Below are 27,246 nucleotides of genomic sequence, written 5' to 3'. Positions count from 1 at the left end.
TAGGCTGTTGCTAGATACGTTATCTTTCAAAGGCAGAATATTTCTGCAAAGGAAAGTTGTGAAATTCTGCCAGAATAAAAAGATTGGCTGAAAATACTCAAGATCACCAATGTATGGTCTTTATTATGTGGTACCAAATACAGGCTCAAGTGTGTAGTTCCTTTGTGGTTTGTGTTACATCCTCTTTGCAACAGACCAGATCTTTACATATCATCAATCATAACCGCTGCCACTGCACAAATACCCTAATATGAATCCTAGTGTGTCGAAAACTGTTGGTTTGCTGCTTTAGGGAAGTATAACTGCACAGTCACAGTCCTCGTTTCTGAAAGACCAGAAAATTCACTGTTTCTTGAAAAAGGAGAAAGTACTTGCAGGCAAGGCAGTGGCTGACTGCCTATAGTGTAAAAACAATTGTTTTCTTAGCTTTGGTAAGATCTTGTAAACATCTTGTGAGTTAACAATGCTTGTTCATAACTAATACATTTTCCGGAGATCCAGCTAGTTACCTAATCAGGTTTTTTTTTTTCAGATGTCATGTTTCACCTTACTCTTGCATGTATTCCGAGCTGCTGGAATGTTATTCAGCTCCACCTAGGATGCTTGGAGACCTTGTAGATAACCACAGTTTTATACTGGAGAAAAAGCTATGCCAGTGTGTGTTGTTAGGGGGCTTGTAAGGATGCTGAGGAGGGATGCTTCGTTAGGGACTGTAGTGACAGGACAAGGGGTAACAGATTAAAACTTAAACAGGGGAAGTTTAGATTGAAGTTATTTTCTGTAAGGGTGGTGAGGCCCTGGAATGGGGTGCCCAAGGAAGTTGTAAATGCTCCATCCCTAGTGGTGTTCAAGGCCAGGTTGGACAGAGCCTTGGGTGATGTGGTTTAGTGTGAGGTGTCCCTGTCCATGACAGAGGGGTTGGAAGTGAATGATCTTAAGGTCCTTTCCAATCCAAACTATTCTATGATAAATTAGTTTGTCATACCATGAATTTTGTGTTTTCATGGCCAGAATGGTTAGAAAACTTGAGCCTACACTTGCTTGACTGTCAATTAAAATTTGAGGCAGACATTGTTTTCTCAGTTCATCCAGCACTTAATGCTGTTTTGTTAAACTCAGTGCTTTCCTTTATATTTGTGTTTTTCACAGCTTGTAATGTTTGACTCCAAGAAGACTGTCTGTAATATCCAGTAAGAGGTTGAATCTGTGTTCCAAGGATAAAACTTACTTTAAGTGGCATGCAGAGCTGTCCTTTATTGCTAACTGGACAACGGTATCTGCTGAGTAAAGTTTGGTATTCTTTCTGGAGAAGTACTTGTGTATTTTCAGGTGAAGTGTTTTGTAACTCTTGCAGATATTTTGGTTTTCCTTGCTAAACCGTAAGGCAGATGTCACAGTGGAAACTGTCAGGCTAAGCAGAGTTCTAAGCTGTAATGGTCTTCATTGAATAATATTAATAATTAAAATATACCATTAAGAAGCAGTTCCTTGGTCATTGCAATTTCCCCCCAGTGAACCCTGGAATCTCTTGATTCTGGTTTTCCTTTGTCACTCAAGCTTTCACTGCTTCTTGCTGGTAAGAGAGGCTGACTCTTGGCAGTATTTTGTTTTTGTGTAGGTTTTTTTTTGCCTATGTTCTTCAGATTTTCTTTTTCAGGCACTGATGCCTCCCTCCCTCCCTCTTTCTGTCTTTCAGTGCTGTCATCTGGAATTTCACAGTGATTAAACAATGTGTTGCCCTTGCAATGCTACTGTTCTCTGTGGCCTCTTGAACTCTAGTATTTGAATCTTCTGTCTGATTTTCACTGTTTTTCTGTGAGCGGATTACAGCTCTGGGTTCTACTGGCACCACTTTGATTTCCTTGATCTCAAAGAACATTTCCTTTGTCTCGTTTAAAGCTCAGATTTTCCTTTTTTGCTTCTGATTTCTATTTTTTACTGTCTTACTCATTTTAGTTACAGGTCTTAGAGGAGGAAATCACAGTTTTGCTGCCTAAGTGGTCTAAGAATATAGCTCATAATGTACTGTACAGACTTTCATCTGCCTTTATTCCTGTGATGGACAGCAACACCACAGCAAAAATAGAATTACTCCTGTATCTTCTCCCAGTAGTAATTTTGTATTTACCAAAGTTGTGTTGTCATTCCAGGAACTGTGTCTTTCTTGCCAGCCAATTAATAATGGGCTCTATAGATAGCCTATTACTGTATTTGACTTCAAGCCTCTAGAGCAAAAATCTTTATAGTGGGATCCAGTGACAAGTCAGCAGGTCTGCATTTAGTTCATTTAAATCCTGTCATACTGCTGACTACACTGACTTGATATCTTGGTTGCAGGTTGTAGTGAATAACTCATTATTTTTGTACCTGTAAAGACAGTTAACAATGGCTGGTTTAGGTAAGAAATAAGAATTATTTTATAGAGGGGATTGATCAGTGGTTTTTGTCCACAACTTGTGTGGCTGTTAGAAGAGATACTTTAGTATTCTGCATAGATTAATAATACGATTCTACTTACTGTCTTTTCCTTTTTAATATTCAACAAATGCAGTTTATTTTCCCCAAACTGATTCTACACATAGGATTGGCCCCTTGCTTCAGCACTCTTCCCCATTATCCATGAGTGCATTTCATGATCAGGTAGCATTCATATTTTTTATTTGCTTCTTAAAAGCCAAATGGGTCAATCTCCTTTGTATGATGCATTCCATTATACTGGCTGCAGTGGGCACATATGGTTATTCTCCATACTTAGTGCTGACTTAGACATTCTTGGGTCAGTAAAAGCTGAAGAATACAGATATGCTCTCAAAAGTAGAGTTTAGGAAGTTAACTGATACATTGTTTCCTAATTTTGCTGCCTTTAGGGATGTTAAGGTGATGGCACCCGATCTTTCAGTACTACCAAATATACGGTATGGTTAAAAAGAAAGAAGAATATCTCAAAAAGGAAGTTATCAGGAGAGGAAAAACTGTATATAGGAGAGGCCAGTGGAAAGCAACTGTAAGAAATATCTCTGTTTGAGAGGTACACCTGTCTTGCTTTAAGTCAATCCTTACTACTTTGTTAGAATTGCTTATGCATTTTGATAGATGAGAGAACAGTGTGTGTGTTTTAAAAGAAATTATAGATTTAAATATGATTTTTTTGACCATTGGGAGCATATTATCTTTTCTTTTGAAATTCTGTGAAGTAAAATATTTCAAAATATAATGTTGTTTGCCTGAGGAGATAAAAGGAAGAGAAAGTAATATTTTTGGATAATGAAAAGAGAAAGATCTGCCATACATCCCTTTTCTTCTAAATTTATCTTTGAGCCCATGGCTTTAACTTTATTAAAGTAATTTTAAGTTCTGTAGTAGTATTTAATTGGAAATGTAGTTCCACTCAAGTAATTATTGCTTAGTATATCTATAGAAATGAGAGAAATGATATAAGTGTGAAGGTTTTGCTTCCTTTGTTCTAACAGTGGGATGGTAATGGTCAGTAGCCCTGAGAACACCACTGTCAAGCGAATGAATAACAGTTGAAACATGAGGATCTGCATACTCGTGGGTTGGAGATGCAAGGGAAAAGGGTATTTGTTTCATTTAGGTGAGAAGGGGAGAGAATGCAGGGGGTTTTGCTGGTTTTGCTTTCCAAATTAAAATGGTAACCATTCTCAGACTCTTTAAGCACAATAAGTTTGCAAATGGCTTTATTGGTTGAAAACCTTATGGTTCCACCGCAGCACAGTTATACTGAAGGAACGTAAACCACCGGTAAACTGTGCAATTATTCAACTACATTTGTAATTGTAAATTGCTAAAAAAAAAAAAAAGAATTTGCTAAAAAGAAAAATAAAATGTGTATTTTTGCTGGGTCAGGACAAACTGGTAGCTTGTGATCCAAAATATTGAACACCTTATATTTTGTAAGCCCAATGCGGAGACTAGTGTTAACATTAATGTGAAGCAAAGCCAGATTTGCTGTGGCCTTGGCCATTGTTTTTGGTTTAAATATCTTGTATTTGACTGTAAAGAAGCGTTTTTTGATTTATGTGTCATAATCCTGCCAAGCAAACCGTTAACTGCAGTTTTAATTTCTCTGGTTTGTGGTATTTAACAAGAATAAAATTCAGATTTAGGGTTGTTTCCCTTTAGTCTTTAGTGGAGAATATATAACTTTTTAGTTATATTAGTTATAATTAGTTGTATTAGTCTTTAGTCCTTAGTGAAGAATATATAACTTCTGAAAATACCTCATGCTCATAGTTGTGGATAGAGCAAACTCATTCCGTAGTACCCAAGCTTCTGAGAGTCAGAGGTGTTGCTTTTTCTGTCCTAGTATGGTAAAATAAGCAAGACATGGGAGAAACTATGTGGAAGAGGAGAGCGTGGAACAGAAAAGATAGAGAGGCCAGGGATCACGTGGGTGAATGTCTAACATGGCTCAGAAAAAGGTTCTTTTTTCTTTCCTTTTAGCAGCTAGCTGAATGCCTTTGGACTCATGGCATAAGTGAGACTTACTAGAATAAGATTTGAGCAAGGGGATGCGTTTTTCCTTTTTAAGTCAGTGGAAAAAAATGTTCTGAGGGTAGGTCTTCAGTAGTAAGGTGCAGTATTTAACTGCCAGAATGAAAACCACTGATGATAGAAAGCACACCTTTTTTTCTAACTGTTTACATTGAAGTGCCATTTGGGTCTGAAGTTTTTTGTCTTTAATGTCACCCAGCCTGTGTGAGGTTTGATTGTAGCAGAATAAATTGGGGTTTACATTTGGATAAAAACCTATGGTACTGTAGGAAAAGGGTGTTGTGTTTCAGGCTTAGTTAGAAAATGAGGGCGACAGCATGATTTGATTGGTTCCATGGGGTTGTAAAATGTTTTGAGCATGTCTCAGCGCTAGTGTTTTGTTATTGTATGATCAACAGGCACTGAAATAATAGTTTTGCTTATTTTGAAACCTGGAGAACCCTTCAGCCATGTACTGTGTAGCGTTTTGGAAAATGACTGTACTATAGGGAAAAATAATCTCGAGATAAATATGGGTTTGAAAATTACTTTTACTAAAGGGACTTGGGAGTTTGGATTTGAGGCATGTTTATCCTAGGCCAGTAGAAGCAATTACAGCCATTATAAGTAACAGTAACAGAAAATAAAATATCACAATGTTAATTTTTGACTCTGGATTCTGAGCCTTGTACTGAGTAGCTCTGTGGTGGCAGTAGATCTTAAACCAAAATACCTGCGTAGTTATTCATTCACTGTGAATAAGGAGTGATATACCACTTGGTAGGAGAAGGGCTGTGACAGAAAGTAAAAAAGAACAACTATGGGCATGTAAGAGAGGTAGTAGATTGGTTTGACCAGCTGCAACTGTGATGTGCCTAACATCAGCATGACCATGCATCACACCTGGGTGGTCAGAAAGGGTCCTGTCCTTAGGTATTGATCCTGGTTCCACAGCAGGAATCACTGCATGGATATGCAGCTGACCCAAACCTCAAATTGTGAAAGTTTACCCCTTAGCATTTTAAGCTAATAATGCCAATTTCAGTTTACTGTCATACTGCATCACTGCATATAATGATGTACTGGGGGCTGCTGTGAATTCACTTCAAGCTGTAGAACTGAAAACACTGGGGGGGAAACAAGTTTGTACCTGCTTGAACTTTCACATTGCAGCTACTGTCGCAGCTTTGCTGAACTTCACCCGTTACTGTGGAACTCGCAGACTTGAATACGGTTTATGGCAGTCTCACTACTCTTAGAAGAGTCTTGGAGCCACCTCATGATCTAAGGTTCTATGACAGCTTTTCAGTAATCAAATACGGAGTTATAACATGAAAAATATGCAGTTATTTTGATCCTTTTTTTATTCTGAGCAGCCTTTTGTAGTGTCGGTGTAGTTGGAGTGCAGCTCCTGGTGAGCAGAGCTGTAGTTATGTGCACTGTTCCATCAACTCTGTTAAAACAGGAATGCAGAGAATGAAAAGCATGCAACTAGCAGCTGCAATACAAAAAGTGTGTGTTAAATGAGTTACTTAGCATCACATAAAAACATGGTAAGACCACAGATACAGTTCTTTCCTTCAAAGTAGGACTGGGTTGCCTAAGTCACAGGCCATGCTTTTTCATTGTGCTGTGTTCTGAGTTATTCCTAACACACCTTTATCTAAGCAAAGATCAGTCAAAGAATGTATAAAGGTGCCATCTCCTTTACCACATAACCTCAAGAGTTGCCTGCTCTGGATGTAGAAGTTGGTGAGGTTGTTGCAAGGAGCAATACACAACTTTTTGATTGTAGTAAATATGAAGAAAAAGGTTGAGTTATGGTGGCATAGGAGCTATCCAGTCTAATAAATGTCAATTTTTCTGAATTTTACTGCTGCATTAAGGTTTAAGCAGTTGAGTAATTATTTTATTTTACTTAATATAGGTGCCTTTCTTATTGCAAGTTTATGCAGTATCCTCTAGGGTTGGCGCCTGTTTTGTTCTTCTTTGAAATGAAATGAAATGAAAGATTGATTTTGTTGACTGTGTTGGGTATTTCAACTGGCAGACTTCTGTTATTTGCCATGTCCCATACTTACATGTGCTCCTGACAGTTGTGAAAGGAAGGAGTGCGAGAGCAGGATAAACCTACACTGTGTTCTACTGAGTCCCATGATCAGTGAGTTAATGATTTAGAGTGATACTGTAGAGCATACCTACTGCAGCCTGGCTGTTGGCTTCTTGGTGGTGAGCCCTTATCCTCTGCAAATTAATCTTTACAGCATCCTTGCTTCCAGCAAGAGGCAGGATAAGTTTACAAAATACTAGCAATTAAAACTATCACATTGAATGTCTTGTGTAGGCACTGACTTCTTTCTTCTAATGCTTGCTACCTCACAAATATGCTTTATGTAAAAGCTCAGAGTTATGTTGTCATATCTTCATAAAGAGGAAAGAGTGATTATGGGTGGGTTTTTTTAAAGACCTCACATGCAGATGACCACCTCAACCTATATGAACTCTGAAGTATGTTTACTAGTGAAATAATACAGCCCAAATTTCACTGCACTGTCACATCAGTAATTAACCGCTTATCTTGTGACACTGGCAAGATGAGAACTCAGTGCCAAGCTGTGATGAAGTTTTATCGTTTTAGTTAATTTTAGTCTTTCCATTTAGATGCATAATACTGCATTTCTCTTGGCCTGAATTTGGATAGTTGGAATGGTTCCTATTGAACTGCATGTTCTTCCTTCTAGGAGTTGGGGGTGGCAAGGAGACTAGGGAGTAAGTGCTACTAAGTTTTGAAAGCTTCAGTATTTTGAAAATTCCAATCTGAGTAGTTTGCATTTGACTTTAAGTTAATATGCCAAGCACAGCAATCTAAATGTGGCACTTCTTAAAAACAAGATTACTTTTCTAAGTTGATGGTTTGAGGCAACCTTCAGTAGTGTTTGAATTGCCATTTGAGATTTGAAGCAATAATGTATTTCACGTTTCGTTGCTTGCAGAGGAGGAAGAAGCTGTGCCTCAGGAATTTGACTTCATCCCCCAAAACATCTGATGCTTATCTTGCATGTGAAGTTTTGTAAAATATACGGACATATACATGAAATATATTTAATGTAGCTATCAAATTTTATATGAAAATGTGTATCATATGTACAATATTCTATGTATTTATAAGCACGTACATAAAAATGCAAACAGTGTTTTCATTTATTACTTTTCAGGGGATATAATTTTCAATGCTCACTATCCTGACCTGCCACCAGATTTTATCTTTGGAGAGGATGCTGAATTTTTGCCAGATCCTTCTGCCTTGCATGTAAGTACTTCACTGTTTGAGAGCCTTATACCATGCAAGGAGGCTTGGCTTTTTTTAAATAGCTTCAGCAGTAGGAATTTTCTAACAATGCAGAATAAAGAGAAAAAAACACCTTTGTTCTCATTGTTATGTGAGTATAAATGCTTTGTCTTCTAATGTGATTTAAAGTTGAATTCATAAATGTGGGTTGGGTTTTTTTATATGTATTTTAATCAAGATGACATTTACAATAACTATTCAGAGTATCTTTAAGAATATGTCTGTTTAGTATTTGGCCATCTTAAAAGTCTGTCTCATCAGAAAGGATTATCGTGTCTTTAAAAAGCATTTAGAAAGCAGCATAAGTGTGTGTAGCGATGTTGATTTCTGTTTTCCTGTGAGGAAGGATAGAGCCAGGTTGAATGTTGTTGGAACCACTGCATCAAAGAAAGGTAGCTGCTCATGTGTTAAGTGTTACTATCAAGACAAAGAAAAGCCCTTCTAAAAGATGGGAGGGTCAGGAATTAGCAATAAAATATTTTTATGCAGCCTTATTATTGTGGAAAAGAAATATCACAATCTGAAACCAAGCATTTTGTTGCTTATTCAGAGTTAGCCTCAAGTAGTAAAGCCTTGTTTGAAAAATCATAGAATCACAGAATGGTTTGGGTTGGAAGGGGCCTTAAAGCTCATCCACTTCTAACCTTCCTGCCATGAGCAGAGGCACCTTCCACTAGACCAGGTTGCTCAAAGCCTCATCCAACCTTGCCTGGTAGGAAGCTATTAATGTTTTTAAAATACTTCTTCTCAGAAGTTACTAAAGCCATATTAAGGTATTTTGAAACCCAAAGTGTTTTTCTTTTACTCTCCCCCTCTCTTTGGGCTCTATTCTGATGCCTTTGCAGATCTGAAGCCTTGTTTCTGGGTTGACAGTATCGTTTGTCAATAGGATTTGGGTGCATTTGCTTTTTCCAGTAAGTCCGCGATGCTTGTAGTTATGTTGCAGAGTTTAGTGACTGTGTCAGAAAAGTATGCCTTTGCCAGAGAGCTCTACTGTAATTCCTGCTTGGTCACTTCCTCTGTACTTTCAGCATTTATTAGAAAATTGGCCAAAAATCAATTGACACTTTAAATATTTCATTTTATCAGGTGCCTGTAAGGGTGTATGGGAGTCACTGGCACAAACATGCAGCTGGGAGTTGTTCCTCGATTGAACTTCTCCTGGTGCAGGGCCTTGCTAGGCTCTTTGCACAGTCCTCTCCTGCAGCCTCTTGTGTTTTATGAGCATGACTCCAGAGCTCCACAAAGCAAGTTAGAGGCTGTCATGCAGTACTGTTCAGTGCTGGGGTACACGTGTCATGGTGGATGAACGCAAGGCAGTGGCCACAGAGTTGAACACGTCCTTCATGTGTGATGTGACAGATGTGTTCTTTTTTAGTGATAGGTTTATTCACTTCACAGTAAATTATATTACTGTATAATATAATTATATTACTTATATTACTATAAGAAGCTACACAATCTTAAAATAATTAGTTTTAATAATTATTTTTAGCATGCCTAGCAGAATTTTTAAAAGGTGAATGTCTTCTTTCCCCAGTCACTTTGCTGTTAAGCTTGCAGGCTCTTTTGGGAAGGAGGCAGGCTGCTGCTGAAGAGTTATTTGTTAGTCATTTATAGGAAAGGTTTTACTTTATATGCTAAATCTAGAATTATTTTACACTCTTTTATTTACTACTTCTTCTATTCTCCTCTTTTAATGTTTTATTTTTTCACAATCTTACAACTTCCTGGCAAGTATTAATTCTAGCGACCACTTTCTACACTTCATGTTAAAGAAGAGGAGCACTTTTTAATGTACTGAAAAGCTGAAATTAATAACAAATAGAAACTGAGATATTAAATAAAGACAATTTGTGGCCTCTTGCAGAAATGCTATTCAGATGGAGAAGCTTGCTGGGAGTGATATGGTACCATACTTCTCATGTGAAAATAAGTCATTAGCAAGGATAAAAACTTGTTTAGTTTTCTTTCTTTCCTTCTTACATTGTTCGTTAATGATGCTCTTTTGGGGAGTGTTTTTCCCCTGCCTAAGCACAGAACAGACTTCCCATCCTCTTTATTGGATAGTGTCTTGAAGAGCCATTCGCTCCTTGACAGGTGATGATATATGAACCAGCCTATTTTAAAATTAATTAAAAAGAAACCAAAAAGGAAATTTGCAAGTCAACAGCATTCTTTTGGTCATTATACCTTACTATAGTATTCACTATGTAAATGTAACCTTTTTGATAAGGTTTTTGGCCATTCTTTTGCAGTCCATCCTGATGTTATCAGAGTGCATTATCTCTACCTTGCAGCTGTGGTCTATATGGAGTATTTTTGCTTTTGCATTTGCCTTTCAGTGTTCAACATGGTTTGCAGAGTTTTTCTTCAAAATGTTATGTTAATAATTATGCTAAATATTTGAATAAAAGTCCCTTTTTTCCACAAATCTCAGAGCTGTTTATGAAGATAATTTTAATTGAATTCTAAGATATTAACAGGATTCTTTTATGTGTTACCATGTCTTTCTACTAAATAAAAATAGATTAGCATGTTGAATGCAATTTAATCCTCTTAATCTTGAGCAGTCTTCTGATACTTTTGATGCAATGGTTCCTGCCAATCAAAACAAAATCTACCATGCACAAAAGCATGTAGATGGCATTAAATGAGGAGTGCAGTCTCTAAGTAAGTAATATGTACAGCTGGATCTGTGGGAATTCTGATGTTGAGCCTTCCTGCGCTGCTCTCATCTGCCTGAATGTCTTGTTTTCCAAGCAGAAGTCATCACACTTATATGGCTTGAGTCAGGTATTATGCTTAGCTTGAAATGAGAACCAGGTACTCCAGATTCCTCAAGCTTATGTGGCTTTAATAGAGGCTGTCGGTAGAGCTCCCTGAAGACATTTGAATGGCTGTGCTGCAGATGGCGTCAGTCATTCCTTCAGTTTCCATGGCCATGGGCAGACCTTCGAGTTAGGTTTTCACCAAGCATGCTAACAAGTGTTCAGTTAAGCATCTTATAGGCAGACAGCTAAAGCAAGATTCCAGAAATACTGCATTTTAAAAAGTAGATGCTGTAGGTGGAGACTTCATACTATGGTTTGGTTTTGTGGTGTTTTTTTCCTGAAGAATTCCTAAATAGTTGGGCCAGTGTTTCTGCACTGGGGTGGTACACTGAGTGCTCCTTTTTTAATAAGCAGAGCTAATCAACTGCTTTGTTAAATTGGTACTGCAATCACAGAATGAAGTTGAAAATGCTCATTGAAACTCAGTTTTGCTTCTGTGTCTTGCACAAATATTGTAAGTCACTTCAGTTTGAGACTCATGTTGAGTCTCAAGTTTAGCACTGCAAAATATATGCTTGTTTAAATGCCTTACCAGAAGTATTTACTCCACTGGTCACAGGGTCTGGTTGTGTGCATTCTGATCTTATTCTAGAATGATGTAGACATCGAGGAACAACTTAACAGAGGGGAACTGTTCCTTATATTTTGGGTTGGGTTTTTTATATAATACAGTTTCAATTAGAGTCAGAGGGCTAAATTCTTCAGGTTGATGATGCTATTCACACTAGAAACAGACTTATTTTTTTATTTTCATTAAAAATGTACTCAACTGTCATATGCATTCGATACTTGTGTATAGTATGCATAAATAAGATCAGCTTCTCTCAATGTAAATAAAAGGCTTCTTCCCTGCTCTAGTGTTTATTCATTTTGGACAACAAGTATTAGAAATGTATTTTAAAAACAACCTATGATTCACTCGGTTCTGATTAAAAATTCAGTTGGCACAAAACAAGATTAGTGATTGTGCGCGGATGAGATTAATTTGGAGCTCATTACAATGACGCCAGTTTGAGTAACAAGAATTGTTTGTTATGTTAGCCTAGTTGATTGTTAATGTGAGCCAGTTAATAACTGAAGTGCTTATGCAAAATGTTAACCCCAGTTTTCCAATGATTTTGAAATATATTCTGTTTGGCAAAGAGGAGACAATAGCAGTACATGCAAGCTAACAGTTTAAGGATTTCGGTTTCTTAGCATCCTACTTCAGGTCTCCAGCTAGTCTTCCTAGAACTATTGTGCCCACCCATTGATATCAAAAAGGCTCCATTAACCTCACTGAGCACAGAGGCAAGAGGACATTAACATTTCCTGAAGCTTAGTAAGTGCTGAACGAGGTCCATGTGGGATAGTATATATGGGAATACTTAGTGTTAGTGACATGCATTGGCGTGGGAGAGGGAGGAGGGCATTGCCATCACAGAACTTTAGAGGATGGGCCACTGCTGTTCTCGTGCCAGTGCATAGTATTGGGAGGATTGTTTCCCTTTGTCTAATTGTCATCACTGAGTGCACATTTCAGTCACTGTAGAGTTGATTCAGCTAACTGTGTGCATTGAGTGAATTGGCTGTCATGCTCTGTATCTCCTGTAAAACAATGTTTATTTTAAGTTCTTGTATTTGTAGTTATTAGACTCCATGTTTATCATTTGTCTATATGATGACTGTCATGACGGCTGTATTGCTTTCTATAGCTGTGTTCAGAATCTTAATCATTATTACTGTCAACTTGCTGATTTAGCTTTTAATGAGTAGCGTAGAGATCCTTTAAATATCTCCCTGTTCCATAACTAATGTTCATTTACTATCAGGTGCATGAGACTGATGGTGAACAGCATCAATTGTTCCTGTGCTCACAGTAACTACAAAAAAGCACAAATACCCCTTATGTTAGTTAATGCCGTTTGAACTATTTTGCTCTAAAAAGTCTGTCTGTTTTATTATTGGCAAAGACGCAGATGTTACGTGTGCTGGTATGAAAGCCCCACATAAGAGCAGTGAGCACGATTGTTTTCAGAATATGACATTAAACTTTAAAGTCACGCAGCAGGTTCTCTTTGTCTGGGAAATGTGTGGGTAAGTTCAAATTATTTTGGCATTACTGTCACTTCTGCTTGCTTTATTTGGGATGGCAGCAGCAGATTTCGTTCTTGGACCTCCAACCTATTACACTTGTACTGAAAGCCTTAAATTACTTTGTTTTCAGTTGAACTTGGGGAATTTAAGTGAAACAGAACGCAGGATTGGATCCTGCATTTTATTAGATTCTTTTTCTTGTTTTAAACTTCTTTATATTCATATTTTTTGTGTTCACTTTTTAGTCATCTCCTGGCTTTCTATATCCGGATGTGTTTTGATGATTTATAATCCAGTGCTATTTGCTGTTTGATTTTCTAAAAACAAATGTGAGTTCTGAAAACTGTTTATTCCTGTCCTTCTATATCAATCCTACCCATTTTTATGTATTGGGGACGTATGTGTGCATATATGTACACATATACATGGTAAAGGCATATGGTTGCTGAGGTTTATATGGTATGAATAAGCAGTGGTAACAAAGTCACATTTTATACCATCAGAAGAGTAATTTAACTCAGGAACTTTACCAACAGGAGGACCTTTTGGCCAGTATTGTTGGCTTTTATGGTATACGTTTTTGTCCATGTTTTCAAACAATAGAGTTATTGCTCTTTAAGCCAGACCTGAAAGGATCTAATTTTGGGTGTATTTTGGTCTGGGTTTGATGTCTGAGCTCCATGCAGTTCCCCCAGGCAATCCTCGTTTTTTCCTCCTTGATGCAACTAACAAGGGCTGTCACAAACCAGGCACAGGTTTTCTGCCTTTTATTTTTGCTGTGCTTGTACTTGGTTTAAAATCCCCAAAAGAGGATGCTGGCTAGGAATCATCTCCTGAGGTGGCTGGGTCAGCTTGACTATAACCTGTGTGAGGCCAGAATCCAGGAGGTCCTTTTGAGAAGTCATACGGTGCTGAGAGCGAGGGTTAGGATTGTCTGTGTAGCTGTGTGGTACAGTTCAGCAGAAGGAATTCAAGACCATGACAGAAAACAAGGTTTTCCTATCATCTTTCCATTTACTCTTCCTTCAAGGCCTTCCTATAATGGGAAATTGCTCCTTTTTCTCTTTGTTTTAGTGTTCTGAATTTGTCTACTAACTCTTCCATTTTATCTGTCCTCTTAGTCCAAAACGTTTATAGGGCTGAGATGGAGTTAGCTACATTATATTACTTTGTGATTTTCTATTCATCTAAATTGTTGTATATGTTTACCTTACTTTCATTTTCCAAACTTTCAGCATTTCCTAGCACAGTTTACAAAACTTGGCTTTCTGTCTCAAAGTGTAAGCAGAAGAGAATATGCTGTTAGTTCAGTAGTTCTGATTTAGTTCATCACAGCATTTTGGCTGAGCTTTTCACCTAGCAAATCCAGAAACTGGGAAAAATGTCCACAGTTCGATATTGCTTGCTTAATTTTGTAGGGAAGAAAATACCTGAAAATACCTTTCTTGTTCTAATCTTGCTAACACAGAATGCAAAATTAATTCCATTAGTTCTCTGAAGGGCTCAGGGGGGAAACATTTCCTTTCATTTTGTGGCACAAGCTTTTCTGATAATGCAATTCCTCCCTAAAATGTGGAAAATCTAGAGTATTAGCTCTTAAAATATAGTATTTCAGTCCAGGAAATACTAGTTACAGGAGAATATTAGGAATATGTATGGATCGTTTGACTGAAGGATGGCAAAGTGGGAGAAAATACTTTTCTGCCATGCTAACTAATGTGGATGTGATGAGAGAATTAATGATTGTAGACTAGCAAAACAGGGGAAAAACCATTTAATGACTTTCCATTCATGGTGTATATTAGTTTAAAAAACCATAAAAGAGTTTATTTTCATTTGTCACATGAGTCTGACCATCTTTCTCAAGGTCACAGTGTTAGGTGATCCAGAAGGTTGGACCACAATAACAGATGCTTAAATCTTACTGTAAAGGCTGAAAAAGATGTTTAAGCTTACATTTCTTTCAAGCTTATGTCTGTTTAGCTTTTATACCTGTGTCCAGAGTAGTGGCCTCATGAGTTCCTGGATTCTCTCTTGAATTCATGTTGAATTAATCTTGATTACTCAGTGAATTAAGTCATTTCTTAGGTGGGCAACAGTTTCTATTGAGCTTGAGTTGCCCCACTAAGTGTAAAATTGAGTAGCAGACCTGAAGACCTGGTAGGTGATGAAGGGCTGCTTATATGTGTAGGTATTAGTCTTAGCTGAGAGCTGCCATATGGGCACTTGCAAAATCATCACTCATCTCTTAATTAGTTCTTGTGTTGCAGGAGAGATCATCTTTGCTCTTCTCTGACCCCTGGAGACTGAAAGGCTAGTGGTGGGACAAGGTTGCTTCTAATTCTGGGTGTGAGGGAGAGCTGAGCAGGCTGTCAGTGAGCTGGTGCACAAGCTGAAGCTTAGGCTGTGTCTAAACTTACACTCTCTATACAGCTAAAGCTGTGCTAGGTAGCTTTGCCAATATACATTCTTACTATCTTTTCAGCAAGGTACCCTTGCATGATTGAAACCTGAATGCATTTCAAACTTAGTTGTTTTTGTTTTTTTCCTTAACCCCTTTTTGTTTAATTTGTGCTTTGTTTAATTTACTTGTCCAATCAGATACTATTTCCATCTTCCTGGTGTTCCTTCCAGTTCTTCAGGGTTTTTGACTGTGTTTATGTGCAAACTCTTTAAGAGTGCTAGCAAATCCATCTCACTATGGCACTTAATCCAAATGTTTTCAGATTTCCTCTGGAAGCCCATTTTCAACATTTGAAGGTCCTCCAGACCACTTATTCTGTGGGCTGTGACAATACCCCATCAGAGACAGTTAATCTGTATCAGTACCTTGTACTAATGTATCTTGCCTTAAGAGTGAGTGAAGTCTGTCAATATGAACAAGAGAAAAATTGAAGTTGTGAACTGTGTAGTTATGTTGGATAATAAATGGGGGGGACGACACACACAGTATGCCCTCAAATATTCTTTAAGGGATAGTTGAAGTCAATGAATCTGCAATTATTCTTGTAGGCAATGACTGCTGGGTCTGTGACTTGCTTCCTCCCAACATCAGTTGCTTATGTTGCTCAGTATTTTCACAAGGGCAACTTGCAGTTGATGAAGACAAAGCAAAAGCTTCTCTTTTGGCTTATCTTTTTTACCAGTTTTCAGAGACTTTGCCCACTTTCAGAGGCTTTTCACCACTGCTCGTTTAAGGAGCTATGCGTAGCAACTCTTCCACTGCCTGTTTTAAAGGCATCTAAATCTAGTGCTATCTATTCTGATATGATCACTGTGTATTAGCTGTTAATTCCTTTTCTGTAGGAACACTTAAAGGGATTTCTAGACTTTGTAAGGATAGTTTTAGCAAGTGCTTGGAAGAACCTGCAGAACTTGCTCAGATTTTCTCAGTGTATTACACTGCCATTATTAACACTGTGAATGTCTTTCTCTCCAGCAAAGCTTTCTTTTGTGGCCAGTCAGGTTGATCTAGTAATGCCCTAGTCTCCTTAACTGTCTCTTCCCCTTATATTCAATAAGCATCAGTTTTTCCTCCAAGAAGCACAACTTTCTCTGTTATCACTAATGGTTGCCCAAGGAAGCAAGAAGATTGAGTAAACAAAAGACTCTTCAGGCAGATGGTGTCATGTTGGAGTGAAATTGTGATAAGAGTGAAAGACTTGCTGTTTAAAAAGGGGCTCTTGAGGTGAAGTGTTAACATTGAGACAGTGATCTGTTCTCTGGTCCACCGAGGGCCTGAAGAGTTGGAGCCTGTTCACACTACCATCAGTGCATGATGAGTAAATCTTTAGATAGAAGATGCACATGCATATGTCTCATGTTGAAATGAATCTGGTCTTCATGCTTTGTTCCTTTTACTTGTCGTGTCTAGTTAAATATGTACGCCTCTGGTAATCGACTCCCAAGGGGGGAAAGATGTTGTGTACTCACATGGATTAACTAATGATTAGTTCATTGGATTCCCTATCCGAGGAATTATACGTGCTGAGGGAATTAAGAAATTCCTTCTTGGAACAGATAAAGGTACCATCTGCTTTCCAAGAGAGGTGTGCTGGGAGGTCTGGAAAGGAGCAAAACTTGCTCTAATCCCTTAGCAAAGTAGGACAAGAAATTCTTCTGCGTGCCAAGTCTTTAGGAGATTAATTAGATAGCATTGTACTCTCTCTCTTTGACAGTAGGCAGTTGTAGCTTTTAAGGGTCTGATTAATCTGTAAGAGAGCTCTGTGGGAGAAACAGGCAGACTTTTTCCAGGAAGAGGGTACAACTTAGAAGTGTTCCCCTGGGCTTAGCTTCACAGTTTCTGCATCTCCAAAGCACCCTTAGCAAAGATCAGCTCTGTCCTAACTGCTCCTGCGGCAGGGCATAGGAGTAATCTGTAGTAACCTTTGGAAGTTTAGTTTGCTCCTTTTTGCCTCTCCTTTTGGAGAGAAAGTGATTCATATATTCTAGGTGAATGCAGAGGAATGTCTTCCATGTGTCAGATTTGCTGGGGTTTGTTTTAGAGTTGCTTTTAGTGTGGGATCATCGATCAAGAATCACACTGTGTGTCCAGTGGAAGAAAAGAGGGAAGGTAATCTTATACAAAATGTAAGGTGCTTTCCAAAAGCAGAATTCATTTCTTAATACGTTGTTTTCCTGCTCTGCGTTTTCATGCTAATTTAAGGCCTTCAGGCATTTGAGATTAGAGGTAAGCATTTATAAGCTGCTGTAATTTATGCATCCAGTTTTCACAGCCCCTCACTAAAACTTAAAAAATAAAGTAAATTTTGACTATCCCAAGCTTTGCTTTATGCAAAGCTTTTAATATCTTCTTTTAATATCTTTTTAATACCTTTACAACTTTTTATCTGTTAGACACAAGAGCTAGTAGAGCACACAAGGTCTGTAAGTTTTTCGGTCGTAGTTGCCATGACAAGTGCTCCCGAGTTGAACTGTTTTTATGAAATGTTAAGTTTTGATGTTTGCTCGTGCCCAAAAATGATCATTTTCAGCAGATCACTCCAGAAAGTTGTTCCAGTGGTGCTTTGGGGGAGGGGGATTCGAAGAACCTGTGAAAATAAGATGACAAGTAGATGGCATGTAGGTTTACAGTGATTGATTTGAAGCTGCAGCCTGTAGGATGTTTAAGTGCTGGCTGCTAAGAAACTGAAGCCTTTGAAGTTGTTCTAACACTCCAGCCCTGCAAATACTGTGAAAAATATCTGTTGATAGAAAGATGTGAGCATATGGCAGATAATTATCCTGTGCCTTTCTCTGTGAGCAATTTCCCCATGGTGGCCCGTGATGATTATAGCAAAGTAGGAACTGAAACCAGGTATCCCAGTTTCTAGGCTAATGCTGTACCCTCTGGACCTCTACGTGTCTCCTCTGTATTTATGCAGAGCTTAAGTGCTAATGTCACAGTGTGATCTTTCCTCTTTCAGGTAGAAACTTCCTTTGGTACTGATTTTAAACCACTGCAGAGTGCAAGTTGCGTGCATGTAGTGTGCAGAGATATAAACAAAATGCAAATCTGTCCTTGCATTATTCTTTATGATAATTCTGGATGAAAGATCTGTAGAGATGCATTACCACTGTTACGGGCTTGGGAGGTTTTGTTTACTGATTTCTTTCTCGTGGAAGTTAATTTCTTGCTTAGAAATATAAAAGTACACTAACTTAAAATAAGATCTTGGTGTTGTTTCCTGTAGTATAGCCAGGAAAAACAGTTACAATCTGTCTTCTTTAAAAATCACATTCCTGGAAGATATTCTGGCAACCTGGATATTTAAACACATTTTCAAAGAAAAACAACTTCAGATCAATTAGAAATGATCGTATTTTCTTTCTGATAGCGTAGAATTATACTTCACTGCAGACGTTGCCTGGAGTTATGAAATAAGCAGTAACCTGTGAAGGAGGCTATGAATTAGCTGCTGATGGAACATGAGGTGCATTATGTTCTAAAAAAGGAGGAATAGGTAATCACAGACACTGAGTAGTTCGCATAGGTTCTCAGTTAGATTTTTTGGAAGGATAAAGGAAAGATTGCAAAGCACAAAATGTTCCAGAACAAAATTTAAATGTGGTTTCTTTGCCAAAAGTTGAGTAGTATGGCTACTTTGGAAACCTGGAGTCTGCATGTTTTTGCTAGTGGGCCTGAGAAGCTGCTTTATGTGGGGGGGGTTCACTTGCCTCACCTCTAAGATCATCTCACTGGAACTGATACCGTCTGCCTGCAAATCTTCTTTGTCTCTTCCTGAAATCCAGTTGGTGTCACTGCTAGTCATTTAAATGAGTTACTGTTGAAATGGCTTCATTTTCACTCTGTGGGTGGCCTTATGATATCTTTTGCCTCTTTATACACGCTCTTAAGTATATTTGTTTTCTCAGTACCTTGGTTGTGTCTTACAGCCTAAACCCCTTGCTTACTTGCTATGGAACCAACTGCTGGCAGGAGACAGGATCAAAACCCAGAGAAAAGGAAGATTGACTCTGCAGCCCAACAAAATCTATGGGGTTATACTTCTTAGTGCAACTTGATGCTCTTTGGTGAGCTTGTTTGAACTGATTATCTGGCAGATCTTCAGAACAGACCTCCTGAATCACTTTGCATTTCTCTAGTGTAGACATACTTTAATGGATGCCTACTGTCAACTAGGTTTTGTATAATAACGGTATATTGTTTTTATATTGCCACACAGTGTGAGGTGGAGGGCAGAATTAGTGGACATACATGCTATTGGTTAATTACTCTTAAGATCTAGCGTTCTAATTTTCTCTAAGACCTTATCCTGAAATGTAGGCCAATAAAGAAAAAGGTTAGCAATTGCCAGGGAAGCTTCCACTACTAAAGAATACTCAGCTTCCTTAAGTTGAATTGCTTTCTCACAGATAGGTAAAGATTTATTGGTCATCTTCTGTAGGACAGTAGCTACAACTTGTGGGCATCGATGGTTTGTCATATGGAAGTTCCTGTTCCATTACATTTTCAATTCATTCCTTAATGGTGAAAATGGGGATTAGCCGGTTGTCACTGATGACATTACTGGACTTTTGTAATGCAAGAAAATACATAGTCATCTTGTGATGCTACTAAACTATACAATATATGGTTTATATATATATATATATGCATACCAAAATACATAGTCATCTTTTGATGCAGTATGACCAAGCCAAAATCCAATTAAAAGCTTGAAATTAAGGTCTGAAGAACCTGGTTTTTTGGAATTATAGAAAGACATAAGAGCAGTGTCTAGACAGAGAGAAGTATTTAACTGAGCCTCCATGCATGTGCTCAGAAATGACAGGTATGTTCTATGATAAGCTGAAAAAATAACCTTAAAAATGGTCATAACCAATCTGAGATGTGAATATAAGCCTTCATATGAGACAAGCATAAATGCAGATCTAGTTGAAGATGCACAGTCTGGGTTGATTCATACTTGTATATTGTTGTACAGTGGGCCACTTTCAGTCTAGCTGGCTAACTTACGAGAAACTTGGAGAGTTTGCACTGCAGAGTTCACTTAAAAGATATCTATTGGCAAACCAGAGAAGGAATTGGATCCAACTCTGTATTTCTTTATTTTAAATGCTTTAATGATTGTTCTGTAAAATTTGATTAACTCCCTGGAAAGTCTGCAGAAATCTCATTTCAAATTAGAAAAGATTTATTGAGTGAAAGACCTGACTTAAAACCCCAGTCAGTATGGTCATTTTGTAATATAAAATTCATTTAAATTGGAATTTTATAGTAATTTCAGATTAAAAAAAAAAAACCAAACCCTGTCTTTTTGGCATGCATGATGTTCTGGTACGATGATGTGAATGTATAAATTTTGTCAGCGACAAAATTGAAGGTCATATTGAGAAGAGCAGAAGGAGGTTTTGACCGAAGCCACAGAAAGCAACAAGTCTTTTGCTGTGTACATATTTGCTGGTTATTTCTTGAATTAGATTTTTCGTACCTGCCAGGCTTCAGCAGTCTGGCTGCAGAAAATGAGGTTATGTTTGTTCCAGGGTTTTTCTGAAACCTCATGATTTTGAAGTTGCTTTCAGAGCATGACTCTTACGCAAGATTTGAGTTTTGTGGCAAAACTTGGATCCGTGGAGAACAGAAATACTGGAAGCTCACTTTGTTCTTCTAATGTTTAAAGTGTTTTAAAATACTATTTCTTTAAAAAGCTGCATTGGCTAGGGTTGGAATACAGCCTTCAGGCAAACAATCAGAACATAAGCGCACAGGCTACCCTTCTTTTCGCTTCAAAGCCTTTAGTTTAAGGTTTTGCTGAATATAATGCTGCATGGCTAAATAAAATTTTGTTTAGGAGATCCTTTATCTCTAAAGAAGGAGGTCAACTTGCTGTTGCAGAGTCACTACTCATTGACTGAAACGACAAATCCTTGTGTGTTCTCGGAAGAATCATTATAATGCTGAAACCGTAGCGCTTAAGACATTCTGCAACAGATCACACCAAATTCTGCTGTAGTTAGGTTTCAACAGTGTGTGTTACAGGTAGTTGCTTATTTTGTCTTTGATTTCAAAAATAGAAGAAAGTTTAAAGAAGGTAGAGTTTGAGAGAACCATGTAACATGGATTTTGACATACTGTTGAAATTGGATCACAATAAAATGGTTTTAAAGGATTTTCAGGTGAATAAATCTTGATGAGGGCAAGTAAGCAGCACTTACCTATGTAAGATTTTTTGCATACATAAATATGTCATTGTATACAGAAGGGTTTGTGTTAAAATTTGGAAGATTTGATTTTCTGAAAAGAGCAGCACTTCTGCAAAGTTAACAGAATGGGCAGAAATGCAATGGATAACTGCCAGCCAAGAAGCACTACAATACTATAATTCAAAAGTTCAAAATGGATGTTTATTTAAATGAGAATTTGTGTTACAGAGAATGTGTTTAACCATTGTATATTTATGCTTTCATCAGTGAGAATCTGTTGTAATTGATGTATGCACTGGGTGGGTAGTTGAGTTTTTCTCCAGGTGATTTGTTTTTATAACCAGGTTGTACTTGGTTTGAATATTTACTGAATGAAAGGTATTTAGTAAGGATCCTACAGTCAAATAATTCATTTTAATTCATGTAGCTTTAAGGCAATACAGCATAAAGCCAGCTTTCATGCAGTGTTCTTGAATTCTTTGAAGAGAGCAGTACTCTTGCTCTATGCTGGACAGATGACAATGGATTTCCTCTTGCTCAGGTTTTTTTTTTTTGTTCTGTAGTGTAATGTTACTTAAAAAACAAAAGGTTTGGTTGCATTTAGGTCAGTTATTAAAATATTGCTGGTCATTTCCTTTGACAGAACATTTCTATTGTGTTATACCAATGACATTAGGAGGAAAGGTTATTCCCACTTGTCTGGCTGATATCAATACATACTGGCATATTACATCCTCTGGCTTTCTGGAAATGCTTTATTTCAGCAGCAGCTTGGGAACAGGAAATTTAAGGTTATACTCTGTCTGGTTTTAGACTGCTTGATACAAAATGTGTTTCCTAGAAGACGCTGTCTACCTGACAAATTCTGTAGAATTGGATAGGCTTAAATGGGTCAAGATGGGGTTTTGCAAGCTGTAGATGCAGACAAGGTAGAACAAGGCTTTTAGTCTCTTGGTAGTATGTATTTGAGGAACTTAGATGAATCACATTAGTATCTCAGCCATTCAACAATTACTCCAGAATGTAATTTACTTTTTAAGATATGGAAGTGATAATATTCTCATTTTATAAGTGTTCTTACTGTCTAGAAGGGAAAAAAAACCCAACCCCAAACCAGTGCATCTACTTCAAGCCATCATCAAATGTAAAGTCTGTGACACTGTGGTAGCTTCTAAGGACAGAGGTTTAAGGAGTACAGTTTATTCCTGTAACTGTTCATTGAACTGTTCATTCATCCATGTAAAACAAAGCGAATTGTGATCAGCAGTTATGTCCTGTTGTGCTTTTTAAGCTGAGCCTGTCAGTCTTGGGTGAGTCTGTAAATGATGTAGATACCCGGTCCTTTTCAAATCTGTACTCAGGGGCAAGTGTTCCCCTAAGTGCTCCATCCACATTCTAAGATCATAAGTTTGTCTTTTTAGCAAAGCAAGAACAATGTCTGTGTTTCTGAACAATGGGATCACCACCTTCCAGAACTCTTGTTTCCCCCAACCATTTTCATGTGACAGAGATGTATGTTTTTAATCACAGAAATGAGTGATGAGTAGACAGTTAATGCAGCACTGCCAGCCACAGTCATTCAAAAATCATGAATCGTGTTGCTGAAAGTCATGACCTGGTTTCCTTCCAAAGCATGATATAAACTTTGCATTTAATATTATGATTTATTTTGTTTGTCACAAAGCTTCCATGTGCATTCATGCCTTTAGTGTCAGTATGGAAGGGGGAGTGCTTGTCTTTCTATTGCTGTAGACAATTTTGGTCTCTGTTCTTTTCTAATTCAACAGAATTTAGCTTCTTGGAATCCTTCAAACCCTGAATGTCTCCTGCTTGTTGTGAAAGAGCTTGTGCAGCAGTATCACCAATTTCAATGCGGCCGATTACGTGAGAGCTCTCGTCTCATGTTCGAATATCAGACTTTACTTGAAGAGCCCCAGTATGGAGAAAACATGGAAATCTATGCTGGCAAGAAAAACAACTGGGTAAGCTATTAAGAATATTTCTGCCAAAGTGTTTTTAGTGACACTTTCATTTTAATAAATACAGCTCTTATCTTGCTAAACTTGAGTTGTTTCTGTGAATCTCCATGCCTTGTTTCAAATGGAGAAAACTTCTATTTGACTTCAGCTCACTTTTTATGTTCCTGTTTTGTACATTGTTGTCATTGAACTACCTTGGTCGAACCAGATTTCCAGGTGAGTAACTGTTTCTCAACCTGGTGTTAGTTCATCTGAGTTACAGATGAAAGCTGTGAAAACTGTTGAATGGCCTGTGCAGTATTTACAGGGCACAGTGTAGTGTTTGGAAGTTTGAGTTAGCTCTGAAGATTTGAGAGGCAGAATAACAGTGTTGGTATGATGCCCTGTCCTAGTCAGCCTGCTTAAAGGTAGGATGTATTAGGGTGTGGTGCCATATTACGATTGAGTCGCTGCAGCTGCCTGTGTCCCTCTGGCATTTGTTTAAGCTGAGTTGTTTCAGGAACCTAAACTGGAGAAAAAAAACCCCAACCACCACAATTTCTGCAGAAGGACAGTAAGAGGTGACATGGGGTTAGAGCAGTGACCTTGTAGGGCCATGTCTTCATACAACAGTTAGACATTAAACTGGCTTATCTGTTTCCTGAAGTTGTATCCTTTGCCTAAGGAAATGTGTCGTGCTGCATAGAAATGCTCCATGTATACCATCTCATCCTCCTATAATGAGGCTATTGGCACTGTAGGCATTTTGGTTTATGGGTGGTTTATTTTTTTAGGATTTTTAAATGGATCTCTGCCACAGAATAAGCTTTACAAAAATCATTTTTTTTTTTTTTGCATTGGTAATATATATTTATCATGGGAAGTTTGGAGTCAGATATGTCAGGAAATACTCCATTGTGTTTATGCTGAACACGTCTCCCTCTTACTTTCATCAATAGCATACTCTCAGGATATACTGGCCTTCAGAAGCAGCATCTGCTGAAATAGAAAACTGATGAAAATTCAGCATTCCTGTTATCAGGGCCCAAAATTCAGCTTTATGTCACTTTAATCGTCCTTAAGTTACAGGTGACACAAGGATGTTTACAACTCTCAGTACTGTTTTTCTTTTCTTAGACAAGTCACATAGGCTTTTTATTTTAAGCCAAGTAAAATTTTCTTTATCAGAGAATTTCAGTTTTCTGATGTTCATAGATCAGAATATTTCATTAATTTGTTCTTAAATGTTGTTCTCTATAGCTCCCATCACAAACAACTTGCCACATCTGTAAATATCATCAGACTAATTTATTGAAACGCAAAAGACTTCCTGAACTTTACTGAGATTTTTGTCACAATTTTTGGCAGCTGTCAAAATTCCACTCAAGACTGTAGAAAACTATGGGTGTTTTCCTTTTTTTTTTCAATAGGAAAGCAGTATCTACTTGAGTCTTTTAAGTCTTTCCTCAGTCTTTGTTTAATGACTGAATAAACAGTTTATTTTTTTTATATTTGAAATGCTGTCTTAGTTAAAAATACTTCCATAAAATAAATCTTACATACATTTTGGGATAAATCCTTTAAATCACTGCAGAGCTATTTGAGGTTTCTGTAGCGTGTGCTTTGTTTTCAAAGTTTATATTCTCTATCAAGAAAAGACTGAGAGCCTTGTTTGGAGGTTCTATGAACCTGCTATATACATGACAGAGGCTTGTTTATGAGTGTCCTAAAACTCAAAACTATGAAACTAACTCGTGTTCTTTTTCCTGTCCTTTACAACTGTTTTGTTAGTCTTGATTATCAGGGCAACAGGAGTGTTTATATGAAAAATGAGATAAGCTGCATGTTACCTCCTTTTCCTGGAAGTCATTGAAAATCATGTTATTGCCATCTCTCAGGGATCAATAGTAGCTCACCAGGCTCATGAAGTTATCATCTATGAGTGAACCTTGTACAATGTTATGAAAGCAATCATTATAAGTGCATGAGTTAGAAAGCTTTGAAGAGGAGGCCTCAATTCAGTGCTGTGTCCCAAAATGGAACAGAAATTTTCTCTTATGCATTTATTCCAGAATCTCCAATTTTGTGAAGTGCCTCCAAGATCAATGACAAATAAACAAACGATGATCTGAAGGTCCTTTCCAACCCTGATTTTCTATGATTCTATGATTATCTAGCTCAGCAGCTTCATGTTGGCAGAGCACTGACTGATACAGATGCCCATTACCTCTATAATCTCTCAGTGCTGTGGCCAGAGATTCATTTGACTCTACCTGATGGCTGTGACCAGGTGGTTGGATTTGGGTAGGCGAGCACCATGGACAGGGACTGCTCCCTGCCCCTCCAGAACACTTTGAGAAGTAATGCTCTGCAAAATAATCATGGTTGAATGACACAGAGATGTAGTCTGTGAGTCCTTGTTTACTCCCATGTCTTGGAGCAGCTGATGTTTTGATCAGAGGCCATTTATCTGTTCAATGGCAATCCCTCTTCATCAGAGTTGGTATTTTGCCAGAAATAACTTTCTGGATTTTATGGCCAATGTCCTGGGGCATTTTTTGGAAGCTAAATCCAGACAAGAAGCACTGTCTATGATATCAGTTTCACTCTGAATAAAAAGCAAGTGCCCTGGCTGTCATCAGAGCAGTCTTTGTGTTATACATGCACAAGAAGGCGGTGATTTTTCTGCATGCATAAATAATACAGCTTCAGAAAGTTGGCATCTATCCTCACAAGTAGTATCATGATGAAAAGTCTGGCTTTAATATATGTTCACTTTTTGTTGCATAGTTCATACATTCAGGAAACAGTGCAGTAGCACATGTGTTACTGTGGAAGAACGGATGCTACATATTCATACACCTTTGATTTGTCCCCTTGCCTGTTAAAATGAAGTACTATGTTTTAAAAGTTGTATGGTACTATGTAACTAAGTAAGGGGTGTGTGCAAAAACAGGGCCCTGTGAAAACTGAAAACAAGTTTTGCTACCTTGTGTCAAGATACCCCAATTTTCTATACATAGCTATGCAGTTAATGTTTAATGCATTTTGTATGGCTAATTCAACGTGACAGATATAACTGCTATATGGCTATTTTATTGAATTAAAAAATAGAGATGAACAAAAAATTAATATAGTGGAAATCAGGCAGGCATTTGTTTTTCAAAAAAGAACCAACTTCATTGCTTCATAACCAGGTGGACAAAGTCTGGTTTTCGGGAAGTGTATGTAACAGAAAGGAAATCCTTTCCACTTCCTTTGCATACGCTTTATGCATAAATAAAGAGCAATGTGTAGGGGATGCTTGGCAAATTCTGAGTAAACTGTTGTCTAGGTGTTAAAAGTCACATAATTCTCAAAATTAATTATAAAACCTGCTACTTCAGTTCTTTCCTCTATGTTTATTCAGAGGACGCTTGTGGTACGGTGTCACAGTAGTCATTCGAAATTCACTTGGGAAGATGCCTCTCTCTCATGTATATGCTCTTTTACGTTTGTCAGGTTTTTAGCTTTGTTTTCAGGCTGTTTGCATGTCTTGCCAGGCCTTTGTCCGGAAATGAGTACAGCTAAGACAGGTCTCTATTTAGGGCCTAACAACCTAGTCTGGTTTTTGTCATGCACATTGTATTCTGACTACTTTTTGATGTTGACTTACTGGCAGTGATGTTTTATGGTTTTTAAGGTGTTTTCTCGTAACGTCTGTGAAATCTGTAAATTATTTTCTCCATCTAAAGTAATTCCAGTAAGAAACGTTCTAAATGTAAACCCTTCTGCTTGGTGTGAGCGCTCACATTTTCCTTGTTACTACTTCATTCTCGGAACATTCAGTTTGTGGTTCTGTCTTAGACACCAGGTCTCATTAGTGTTA

General features: G+C 37.8%; 1 protein-coding gene across 1 annotated transcript in view; it reads left to right on the top strand.

Annotated features, from left to right (window-relative positions):
* BABAM2 (BRISC and BRCA1 A complex member 2) overlaps nucleotides 1-27,246 on the top strand; it is a 162,330-nt gene that overhangs the window by 21,983 nt on the left and 113,101 nt on the right. Inside the window, exons 4-5 of the mRNA XM_061367225.1 lie at nucleotides 7,710-7,804; nucleotides 23,208-23,402. Of these exons, the coding sequence (XP_061223209.1) occupies nucleotides 7,710-7,804; nucleotides 23,208-23,402 (290 nt within the window). The remainder of the gene's footprint in view (nucleotides 1-7,709; nucleotides 7,805-23,207; nucleotides 23,403-27,246) is intronic.

This window comes from Neopsephotus bourkii, unplaced genomic scaffold (genome assembly GCF_033783945.1).
Source record: "Neopsephotus bourkii isolate Nb327-2 ecotype Australia unplaced genomic scaffold, CSIRO-AGI_Nbou_v1 NB_1373, whole genome shotgun sequence".
NCBI lineage: Eukaryota > Metazoa > Chordata > Aves > Psittaciformes > Psittacidae > Neopsephotus > Neopsephotus bourkii.
This window is presented reverse-complemented; position numbering and strand designations above follow the sequence as displayed.